Raw genomic sequence first — 12287 nt, 5'->3', positions numbered from 1 at the left:
GAAAGACTTGGAAAAAATTATATTAAGTGAAGTAAGCCAGGCCCAAAGAAACATAGGTCCCATGGTTTCCCTTATTTGCAATAACTAGTATATGTCTGGGACAAACAGAAAAGGTCACAAGCTATGTTCATATGACCAGATAAGAAGATGTTAAGTAAAATGAACCCCAAGATAGGGACATGAGTGTTTTTTTTTTCTTTCTTGCTATTGTTTCTAATGTATTTATAATGTACCATGTGATATTTTTTGTTTCTTTGTTTGTTCCTCCCCCAGGGTATAACCCCTGTTTTCAATGTATTTTATATCGGTGCCCTGCATCTTGTATATATACTTCTCTCATTTGGGGAGGGGAAGGGAAAAAACAAAATGTTTAAATAGGGATACAAGTTGACCCATTGCAACAATGAGATGTATAAAACACTATATTGAAAAACAAACTTTACAATTTAGGTATGGGGGCGGGGGGGTTGGGGAGAGAGTGTAGTTGTCGAGGTGGGAGGAAAGGGATGGTAGGGGAAAAACAAAGGAGGAGGCTACAATGCTTGATAGGAAATGTATTCATTATCTTGCTCATGTAACTGTAACCCCTCTGTACAGCATTTTTACAATAAAAAAGTATTTTTTAAAAAAAAGGAAGGTGCAGATCCTCAAGCTTAGTAAATTACCTTCTGAGTATAGTATATACATATCTTTATCACACACTGTATCACTGAAAGAATGCTTGTTAAAATCCAGTAAACTGGTTGCATTAAGAGAACTTGGGGAACAACATGCTTTATACCTATTTAAAACTCATTTGTTAGCAATTCATTACAGCCAAAATGCTGTAAGTGGAGCCGTGGTTAAATGGTAGATCCCCAGCCTTGAGCAAGTGACCATGCCCAGGCCTTGAGTTCAAGGCCCAGTGTTGGCACAAAAGAATGATAACAAAAACAAAAGTGCCATTCCAAAAATAAACACTGAAGAATGCCATCTTTGGTATACTTAGTATATGTGTACATGTGTATAGACATACATGCATGCATACATAACACATACAAGCATATTCACATACAGACATACACACATGCGCCTGCCCACACATACACACATATTATATATAAATAAAACATAGATATATACACATGCACTCCTCTATTATATAACTAGAGCTTACAGCCAACTCCATCAACCGCTCTTCTGCATAATAATCAGTGGATAATAATAACACAGTCAAAGTGACCATAGACAGTTATAAATACACTCACATATGTCATTGTAACTCAGAAGTTTCAGCCTGAGATCAAGTGAGAAAGAACAAACTTAAAAACATTTGCCGCTGCATCCACTAAAAGGATTTAATTTAAAATTCAAACCTCATCAGGGTGTCAGGAGGGAAAATGAAAAGCTAATAACAGGCATTGAGGTTTACATAAAATTAGTATGTAAAGTGAGAGGTAGGAGCCTAATGAGGAAGAGGAAGCAGTGGTTTGTATTTTAACAAACTAAGCAGAAATGTACTAGACAAAGAAGCAAATCTAAATGAATTTCCAGCTATTTAAAACACCCGGTGCAGCTGTGTGGTAATTGTCCATGTTATGAAGTAAGAGTCAAAAAAATATGTTTATATTGAAAATTCAAAAAAGAAAAAAAATCCCAAAGGCACAATACATGAATTCACTCACCATCCTGATGAAATCATTCATTCAACTAAATAAAAAGGTATTTTTTCTAGGAAAGTAATTTTAAAGTATCAAAATATTCCACCTGCATTTACTTCAAAAGGAATGCAGGGAAAAAAATCCATTTGGGAGCACATGAAAAGACAAAAGTGTTTCTGGAAACAACACTTTTCATTCTCTGAATTAAGCCAAAGATAGAAACTGTTTTCCAAAAGTAGTAAATACACTAATAGTAGTGGAAACAACTTTTATTTGTAGTTAACTTTCCCCTAGAATATCGGCTAATCCACTATATCAGAAAGGACCCACTGTCCTAACATGTACCCAGCAATAGCTTTTATATGAATTCAATTGCAGCACATGGGATGAGTAGTAGCAGTTGTGAGCTTTAGCACTGACACACACCTTCCAGGGTTCAAGTCTTAACTCTACCATATCTTGCTATGGGATTCAAACAGATCCCTGTCACACTGCTTTCACTCTTAGCACAGGATGACAACACCAACTGCCCCTTGGGAGCACTGTGATATCTATATATATTCACATCTGACTAAGGGACTCTGATTGAGGCTTGACACATGCTTAGTAACTCTGAGCCATTCTTACTGTCTTCAGACAATACAGCAATGCACACAAAGTCCAACAGGACAGTATAGAGGGGAGGGGAGGATAGGGGAGGGGAGGGGAAGAGAGAGGAGGAGAGGCAGGGGAGGGGAGATCCAGAAATAGGTGCACATAGCTACAGCTAATCTAATAGTCAACAAGAGCACCATAAACACATGTTGAATTAATAACAAATGGTGTTGGGGAAACTGGATATCCTCCACATGTAAAAGAATGAAACTAAATCCCTCTCTCTCACCCTGTACAAAATTTAATTCAAAATGCATCAAAGATCTAAACTACCATTTGACCTGCTATCATTCCTGGCCATATATCCAGAGAAATGTAAGTCAGCACACTCATAACAGCACTATTCACAGTAACCCAACTATAGAATCAGCCAAAATACCCATCCACTTATGAATGGATAAAGAGAATGTGGAATGTACGTAAACAAGCATGCATGCACACACACACACACACACACACAATGGAGTATTACTCAGTCATGAATTTATGTCATTTTTAGGAGAATGAATAGAACTAATGCTCATCATAGCTAAGTAAGTGAGACTGAAAATGGTCAGTGTCATGTGTTCTCTTTCATATGAGGAATCTAAACATTTTTTTCTCTTGTGCCAGTCTACGTAGTGTTCTTGAGCATTTTTGTTCAAGGCTAGTGCTCTATCACTTGAGCCACTGCTCCATTTCTGGCTTTATTTTGATGGTTAGTTGGAGATCACAGCCTCACAGACATCCCTGCCCAAGCTGTCTTAAAACTAAAATCTCTGGATCTCTGCCTCATGTGTAGGATAAGGAATGAGTTAGTGATGTCCAGTAGGAATCGAGATATTTTTAAAACATGAATGACAGTAGTGTAAATCAGGGACTGTTTGGGGAGACAATATGTGGGAGGGGAAAGGCAAAAAGAGAGAGTGAAAGGGGAGGTGAATAAATTAATTATATGGGGGCTGGGAAGGTGGCTCAGTGGTAGAGCGCTTGCCTTGCATGCCTGAACCCTGGGTTCGATTCCTCAGCACCACATAAGCAAAAAAGAAAAAAGCCGGGAGTGGCGCTGTGGCTCAAGTGGTAGAGTGCTAGCCTTGAGCTGAAGAGTTGAGGGATAGCGCCCAAGCCCAGAGTTCAGGCCCCATGACCGGACCAAAAAAATAAATAAATAACTTAATTAATTAATTATATGCATGTATGAAAATACTACAGTAAAACCTATTAATAATTGTTTTAAGAGGCAGTGAGGATAAAAAGTAACACAGAGGTTAAATTTGACCAAAATATATGCATGTCTGAAAATATAACAATGAAACTCTTTTGTATAAGTCATAAAAACCTAATAAAAGCCTGACAAAATCCTGAAAGAAAAAAATTAAAGCTAGAGGAAATGGTGGCAAACATTGCCATGATTTTGCTGGTCCCTAGATGTAAAGGGAGTCCTTGTCCTCTTCCCATCACCACTCTTTATTAGGTGAGAATTGTGGACTATCTCGGGCTAAAGGTCAGTTCTGGGTAGGAAACTGAAATACCCATGCCTTCACAGATGCCACACAAGTGATTTTAGAATTTTAGAATAGAATGAGGAGTCAATCCTCCAGCTGTCTTAGGGTGTGCTTTGAGATCTTGGCATATTTTTCCCTACAATGCCATCAGCCCACAAAGTACTTGTGGCTTGGTGACTAGTCATGCACCTGACTTTGCATCTGATCTTTGGAATATACCACCAAATATTTTATTTGTCTTGTATTTCCTAAAGTCATGCAAAGGGATGGGCATGAAAGAAACAAAGAAGACTTAGAAAATGTTCATGATTACTCTTCCCCTTTAATTTACTAGAAATTTCCACCCCTGCAGAGAAGGGGGAAAAAGCCAAGTCTACAGGCATCTTGGCATGGTGACAATTCACTGAGAGATATGAATTCTCCCAAAATAAACAAACCAAGCCCAGGCTCCTCCACACCTGCTCAAGTCCAATCAAACTATTACAGGCCTGGCATTGCTGCCAAATGATAAGAAAAGGAGAAGAATCCCTCAGATCACATACAGATCTTGATCGCATACAAATTCTGGTTACAGAGGAGGACAAGAGGACTCTGCTTGTCTAGAGTTGATCATCCTAGATCAAAAGAAGCTGAAAGAGATGTTCCCTAGGGACTGTGGCATCCCTCCAGAACCTGGGTCTGGGCAAATATTGCTGGGATAAAGAACAGAGAGTGATAGCGAGCTCTTCCAACACTAAGTCCGACTTAACTTAGCCAACTTTGTTCTGTCCACTTCATCAGAGATTTCAACTCAGAAAGACCTGCTGTTCAAACAAGATAGCTCCTAATCTCATTCTATCTTACATTTAATGACAGTTATTTCTCTATATACTATTGAAATTTGATTCTGATTTTAAGAAGGAAATGAGAGGTTTTATGCTTCCTTCAAGTGGAGTTGATCCAACTGATTAAAGTACAGCACACGTAGGAACGGGTTTCCATGTTATTAACACCTTTGAACACAGAATATGTTAACAAAATAATTACAAGGAAAGTAAACATGCCTGACTAACACAGGGGCTTAAGTAATGGAGGATAGATAAGTAGAAGGAGGAAAGGTGGGTAATTATAATCATAATACTCTAAGTACCTATGGGAAAAAGGAACTAGGAAACTTGAGATAAATGGGAAGGAGACAGATGTGAGGACAGGGCAGGTAAGAATGACGAAGAGGAGACAGTGATCAAGATGCACTGTACTTAAAAACCAGCATGTTGAATTAGCCCATTTGAACAACTACTTAAAAACAGCTTAAAATTAAAAGAAAGAAATTCTGAAGCCTGAATCAAATTTAATAGGGCCAGATGCTATAAAAGAGAAGTTATTCCAAAAGTGAGAATAAAAAATAAATATTAGCTCTGAAACTAAATAAAAGTCTGTCTACCATGATCGCATGTGTATGTGCACACACCACCACACACATACACACATACACCCACACCCACCCCCCCCACACACACGCATGCACGCACACACACACACATGAGAAGCACTTACACATAAACAGATAGGTTCAATTAAAACTCCTTTACACAGCAATTTAAAGATAGTAATAAAAATCAAAAGAAATGGAGTTGATCCCAAGGCAAGCATAATCCAGATATTATTTTTGCACAAGATACCATGCCTTAGCTGTGGATCCAAACCATTCTATTTTCACATGGTCCAAAACAGATTAGTGTCCCCATAAATTGGAAATAAAAGTAATCTGAACCCCAAAACCCCTTCATCTCTGCAAGTACCACAGGAAAACAATAACTCTTCCAAATTAAGAGGAAGAATGGGAAAGGACATGGAAAGGTCACATTGCTCAAGATGTACTGTACTCAAACAAAAATGTTGAACTGAAACCCTATTGTACAACTAAAGATAACAAAAAATTAATGAATTGATTAATTAATAAGAAGAAACTTAGTCTAAGGAATAGTCAGAAAACCTAACCTACCACATGATGTAAGTACTCTCATGTCCTTTGAATTCTCAGGTCCTCAATCTCTAATGATAAAATTAATGGGTTTGATAACTATCGAAGCATCAACTTAAAATTTCATTTCCCATTAATCAGTCTTATTTCAAGTACTTTTGGACATCATGATAGCAAAAGCTTAATTTGCATAGCAAAATTACCATGAGCTATGCAATCAAAGATATAAAAATGAACTTTTAAATTAAGGTGAGATGAGTCTAAGAAAGGAAAAAAGGATAATATTGTGGGGTTAGGACATCCATGTCTTCAGTCTATTATTATGAGTTACCTGACTTAATACCATTAATATCTTTTTCTTTCGTTACCCTTATAGTTTAATATACTCAAGCATGGAAAACAGTAAGCACTAGATAAAAGTATCCTCTAAGAAACGAAGACTAGCCCAATGGGGATGGGAGCCTGGATCCCACCAGATCTCCTGGGAGATATCTCCCAGACTCACCTTCTACCAGTTGATCCAGACTGGAAATCTTCTTGAGCCCATCAATGGTGTAGATTGTTCTTACTCCCTGGGGCAAATTCACGTTATCTGACAGAGTTCGGGTCAAATCAGCCAGCAGGGCCTCAAAGGATCTGAAGCGGTCTGGAGAGATGGCATACACAATCCCTTTGAAGTAGCGGTCACCGTTCCGGTAGAAGCGCACCTTCTTGGCCTTCTTCTCGGAGCTGAGCGTCTGCAGCGTGCGGGTGCGGTAGAAGCTGCAATGGGCGCTGTGCGTGGGGCTGGGCAGGCCATTCACCCGAGACCCCCGGCTGTACCTCTGCGCCTTGTCCCGCTCATCGAAGTGCTCCAGCTCCATGTCTCTGCCGAAGGACATGATGGACTGCGGGTGGAACCTGCGAGCCCCAGAAAGACAGACACACAGCCCCGGGTTACTGGTCGATTTCCTGGTGGGAAAGGTTCTGTGTGCTGCGCTGCTGGGTGGAGATACCGCCCTCACAGCTCCACAAGAGCTGCCAAGTGGGAGAGAGCGGGAGAGGGGGAGGACAGCGGAGAGGCTGATCCCAGGGGAAACGGTTTATTACTTAACCACAGTTTGATTAGAAACAGCTCCTGTGTGTTGATTGCCTACCACCTATGCATTGTCACAACCTTTCAGACGATTATTGCCTACATTTACAGAGAAACTGAGGCACAGAAATACCTCCTTCTACAGTATCTCTAGGAATTACAATGGATAAATGGTTGAGAGTTTCATGACTCCAAAGCTCAGCCCTCACTGAAGGGATAATTCTGCTAATTCGGGTAGAATTTGGAACATCAACGATTGTATGATTTTTACAACTGAAGGAAAGTGGGTGGATCCAGGTACTAGGGGCTCATGACTGTAATCCTAGCCATGTAGGAGGCTGAGATCTGAGGATCAAAGTTCACAGCCAGCCTAGGTAGTAAAGTCTGATTAATTGGCAAAAGTACGAAGTGGAGCTGTAGCTAAAGTAATAGAGCACCAGTTTTGAGCAGAAAAAGCTAAGGGATAGCACTCAGGCTCTGAGTTCAAGACCCAGTTCAAGACATTTAGGATAGTGCCTAATATATGACACGTGTTTTATTTTTATTAATAAAATCTGCATCTCCACAGTCCATATTTCAGTTTCTTTTTGTGGCAGTACTGGGGCTTGATCTCAGAGCCTGGAAAGTGGAGGGTTTTTCAAGTACTCAGGCCAACTCACTAACCTCCTTCAAACTTTGTAAGCAATATGGCCAAGTTGGCTTTTGAAAGGTTTTCTATTCATTCATTCATCATTTGTGTTGGTTTTAGGCCTTGAACTCAGAGTCTGGATGTCCCTGGGCTTTTGTGCTCAAGGCTAGCTCCCTACCACTTGAGCCACAGCTTTACTTCTGGCTTTTTTGGTGCTTAATTGGAGATAAGAGTCTTACTAACTTTCCTGCTCAGGCTGGCTTCCATGATTCTCAGATCTCAACCTCCTGAGTAGGTAGCCACTGGTGCCCAGCCGGTGTTCTTTTTTTCTTTTTTTTTTAATATATTTTTTTATTGTAAAGATACTATACAGAGGGGTTACAGTTACATTTCCTATAGAGCATTGTTACCCCCTCCTTTGTTTTTTTTTCTTTTTTTCATTCGTCAAAGCCAACGCAGGCAGTAAAATCTATGAACTCTTATCTCCAATTAAGTAGCAAAAAGGCAGTAGTGGATCTGTGGCTCAAGTGGCAGAACACTAGTCTTGAGCAAAAAAAACTAAGGTACGGAGCCCATGCCATGAGTTCAAACCCTAGTACTGGGACCCCTCGCCCCCCACCCCCAAGAAAGACAGAGGCCATTCTTCTATCCTTTTGACTTTCCTCCAAATCTAATAATTCCCACTAGAAGGAAACATTCAGCAACCCAGCAAATAATAGCACAGTTGTGTTACCAGAGGTGAAATCTAGGTTTAAGGGGCCAAAAATGTATCAGCCATTTGATGTCTCTAGCATTAGGAAAAGACTTTTAGAAGCAGGAATTCTATCCCAAAATGAAAAAAATCAATTTTTAATAATAGCATTTGAGTCCTGGTTGCTCATGCCTATAATCCTAGCTACTCAGGAGACTGAGATCTGAAGATTGCATTCATTGAAGCCAATCTGGGCAGGAAAGTCCGTGAGACTCTTAGCTCCAATTAACCACCAAAAAGCTAGATGTAGAACAGTAACTAAAGTGGTAGAGAACCCATCTTGAGCATAAAAGCTCAGGGACAGAATCTAGGTCCTGAGTTCAAGCCCCAAGATCTGCACCCTCATACAAACAAATAAGGCAAGGTTTATTGAACTATATTCAACTGTTTTTTTCTTTCTAACGATTATGTGTTCACTCAGGGCAGGGACCACATTTTTTACTTTCCTCCACTGAAGTAGATAATGATGTTGCTGACAAAGCAAAACCACACTCCACCATATCATTGCCCTGGTTGCAGCCACCACTAAATGAATGTCACCAGCCACCCTACACATCCTTCATGATCTGATCATTATTAAAACAGGTGCTTTTACCTCCACTGGCATGAGTGAACCAAGAGCTATGGAAGGTTCTCTGGGCTTCTACAGGTCCCCACTTCCTGCTTGGGGATCCTGCTAAGACAACACAGCCTCCACATTCTCAGATCATAAGCAGTTCAAAGCCTGGGACAGGTATGCATTAGCTCCAAAAGGGTAACCACCACACCTTGGACACAGACACTGGGTCCGGGAAGAAGGTGGAGACTGACTCTTAACAGAGATTTTCCTACAATTACTGCCATGCCAGGAAACCAACACTCTCGATTGTTCTTTGTGGAATTTCTCACCATTTTGAAGACTCTGTGTGCACCAGGATCTCTGTAGATGAGCTCCTGGGTTCTTGTTTCACACACACACACAGAAATCTGGCACCAAGCTACCACATTGAGATAAGAGTGGGACTCTAGTCCTGGGCAGATTTTAACAGAGGGCTTTGGTATTCGGGGAGAGGAAGCAGGGAATAAAAGGCACACAGATCCCTCTGAGGGCAGCGTGCATCACCACACATGTCCTCGCCGCAGACGTGTGCATTTGTGTTATAATTTTCCTCTCTTGCAATCCCTTCTGACCGGCATCCATGTGCCATCTCACACTTAAAAACGCTGCCCTACTTTCCCTCCTGCTGAAAGGCGATATATTTAGGAACCATCAGGACACCTAATTCACCCTGCAATGTGGCGGCTCCGCGCGTGTTCACCTTACCCTGGACACACACGCACACACACACACACAGGTGCAGCAGAGAGGCAGCTGGTTTGAATGGAAACCTTTCCATGGCTTTCTCTAGGGCACACATTGCCTTGCCAAATCCAGGGGCGATGATCCTCTCCACCCCCACCCCACCCCCCAGCGAACCCGCTTTTCCTCTTTTGTGGAGGAGAGGGTGTGCAAGCGTGGTGGGGGGTGGGGGGCGGCGCGGAGGGCGGGGGGCAGTGCGCGCTCTACCCCAAGGGGGAAAATGCCATTTCTTCTCCGCGTGCTTTTAGCACTGCAGGTACCGGTTTGTACACGAGGGCAGCCTCGCTGTCCCCAGAGGAACTTGAGACCCCTGCAAAGGTACTTGCAACACCCACACTGCCAGCGCCGCCACCATGCATGGATCCCCCCCATACCCACATTCCCACCCCACCCCACCCCACCCCAAGCACACACCATCCGTAATCACACATCACCCTCCCCAAGCGCTCTGAAAGCACACACAATAAGCAGCCAGGCCCGGCCACTCCTTCCCAGGGGACTCAATCCTCTCCACAGCCAGGCGTGACAATGACAAGCACCTCTCCCCAGCTCCTCTGCCCTTGGTTCTCCATCTCACAGAAGCCTGGGAACTGGGCAGGAGCGGGGTGGGGTGGGGGCGATCTTCCGCCACCCCCCTCCCATTGAAAGCCCGGGTGGCACCAGACAAAAGAGGCAGGTGCCAGCCCCCGGGGCCGCCCGCACACGCACCGTGCCCCGGCCCCAGGCCTGGACCTGGCTGGCCAGGGCAGGGCAGCCGCCTTTCGAGGAACGGTGGCAGGCAGGCTGGGGGGTCCGCCCTCGTCCCCCGGAGTGGCCCTCCCCCGCAGTGCCGGTCCCCACCCCCCCCCCGGCCTGGCGAAGGGCTAAGCACCCACCGGTTCTCCGAGAGTCGCCGCTGGGCTGGGGCGGGGGGTCTTTGTGGCCACAATCGGAGCGGCTTCCCGAAGCTGTCCTCGCCCGGGGCTGGGCGCGGCCGGGGCTGGGGGTGCTGCGGGGTCGCAGGCGGGGAGACGGCAGCGGCGGGGTGGGGGGCGGGGGACGGATCGCGGGTGTCCGGGCGGGCGGCGTCCGCTAAGGCTGGGCTGTGCCTCGGCGGGTCCTCATTGAAATGCGGCGCTCCGCACGGCCTCGCTCCAACCTCTCTCTCCCGAGGAGGGCGGCGGCGGGCGCGCTCCCTTCCCTGTGTCTCGCTCGCTCGCTCGCTCGCCTGCCCACCCCTCTCTTCCTTCTCCGCCTCCGCGCGCGCCCCGTCCCATCCCCGCCCTTCCAGGCAGGGCGCACCCACTACGCTGCGCCCCGGGTCCGCCTCCCTCCCCGCGCCCCGCTCCCACGGTGTATCCACTTAATCCAACCCCTCACCTCCCCCCACACACTGATCTCCAGAACTGGTTGTTTGGAGATAGGGACAGAGCCTATGGCCGCCCTGGGGGATGGACAAAGATGGATTGGAACCGGGATGTAGGCTGGGCAGAGAGGTGAGGGGGCCCTAGAAATGGGGTCTCCTTCCTCAGAAGAGTCAAGGGACATAACTCCTAGCCGAGCCCCTAGGTGACTCAGACCTGTCATCCTAGCTAGTCGGGAGGCTGAGATGTGAGGATCCAGGTTCAAAGCCAGCTAGCTTGGGGTAGGAAAGGCCATGAGACTCTTATCTCCAGTTAACCAGCAAAATAAAAGGGGGGGGGGAGTGGAGCTGTGGCTTGAGTGATACAACACCAGCCTGAAGCAGAAAAGGTCAAGTGTGAGTATGAAGCTGTAAATTCAAGCCCCAGTACCTGCAGATTAAAAACAACAACAGAAGTTCCTTTTCCTTCCTTCCCCTGCCCCATCCACACCTTCTGATGGGACCTGGAGGTGGGACACTTTTCTCCCACGGTTATAGAAGCCACAGCAATCACTTCTCGTTTAGGATGCTGTCACTCTATAACTATAGTTTTTCCCCCAGGAAGGGCCTGATCTGCACTTGAATCCCTCCCATTGACCCCAGGACATGGGTCACCCTTGAAATAGTAATCAGAGTCGAACACTTTCTTTCACAATAAGCCCCCGATAATTTAAGACCCAGGTTTTGCTCACCACTACATGCCTCATAGCTGACAAGACTGGTGGTCAGAGTGGAAAGTCCCATGAGCTCACACAGCCTTTCTTCCCAGGGCAAGAATGTTCTAGAAATCCAAGCCTTTCCAGCTTCCTCAGCCTTTGTACCAAAGTGCAAAGAAGGAGCAAGAGCCTATCCCAGATTCCTGTGAAACCTTAGCCTGGCTGGATATCCACCCACAAATTTGGTCAACTAATTTTTTTAATGCTATCATTAGGACATGTGTTCATTCCACACACACACACACACACACACACACAAATACATGTGTATTTTTTTTGAGACTGCACTTTTAGAAAACTAATAGTGTACATTTGTTGTACAAATGGGTTTCCTGTGATATTTTCCACACATATATATATGTAATGTACTGCTTTTCCCCTCCCACTGGTTGCTGTTTCCCCACCAACACCATCATGTTATTGTTTTTAATGTCTAGACTTCTCATATGAAAGAAAACATTTGTCTTTCCTAGTCTGGCTTATTTAGCTTAACAGATGATCTCTAGTTCTACCCATTTTCCTGAAAATGACATAATTTCATTCCTTCTTAAGTATTTGTGTACAGGTACAACACTTTATCCATTTGGTGGTTGACAGGCTCCTACTTAATATAGATTAGATATTGTGAATAGTGCTACATAAGCATTATTGTGTAG

The 12287-nt window shown here is 44.3% G+C and overlaps 1 protein-coding gene across 2 annotated transcripts in view; it reads right to left on the bottom strand.

Moving 5' to 3' along the window:
* Positions 1-10484, bottom strand: part of Dclk1 (doublecortin-like kinase 1) — a 346512-nt gene extending 336028 nt beyond the window's left edge. The window contains exons 1-2 of one of the 2 annotated variants that reach the window (XM_013031454.1): positions 10410-10484; positions 6247-6641 (exon numbers count right to left, since the gene is read on the bottom strand). In XM_013031454.1, coding sequence (XP_012886908.1) covers positions 6247-6622 — 376 coding nt within the window. In that variant the 5' untranslated portion in view covers positions 6623-6641; positions 10410-10484. Of the gene's footprint in view, positions 1-6242; positions 6642-10409 lie in introns of those variants that run through there. The other variant, XM_013031455.1, reaches the window with a different exon arrangement.
* Between the last annotated feature and the right edge of the window lie 1803 nt (positions 10485-12287).

This window comes from Dipodomys ordii, unplaced genomic scaffold, assembly GCF_000151885.1.
Source record: "Dipodomys ordii isolate 6190 unplaced genomic scaffold, Dord_2.0 Scaffold140, whole genome shotgun sequence".
Lineage (NCBI taxonomy): Eukaryota > Metazoa > Chordata > Mammalia > Rodentia > Heteromyidae > Dipodomys > Dipodomys ordii.
This window is presented reverse-complemented; position numbering and strand designations above follow the sequence as displayed.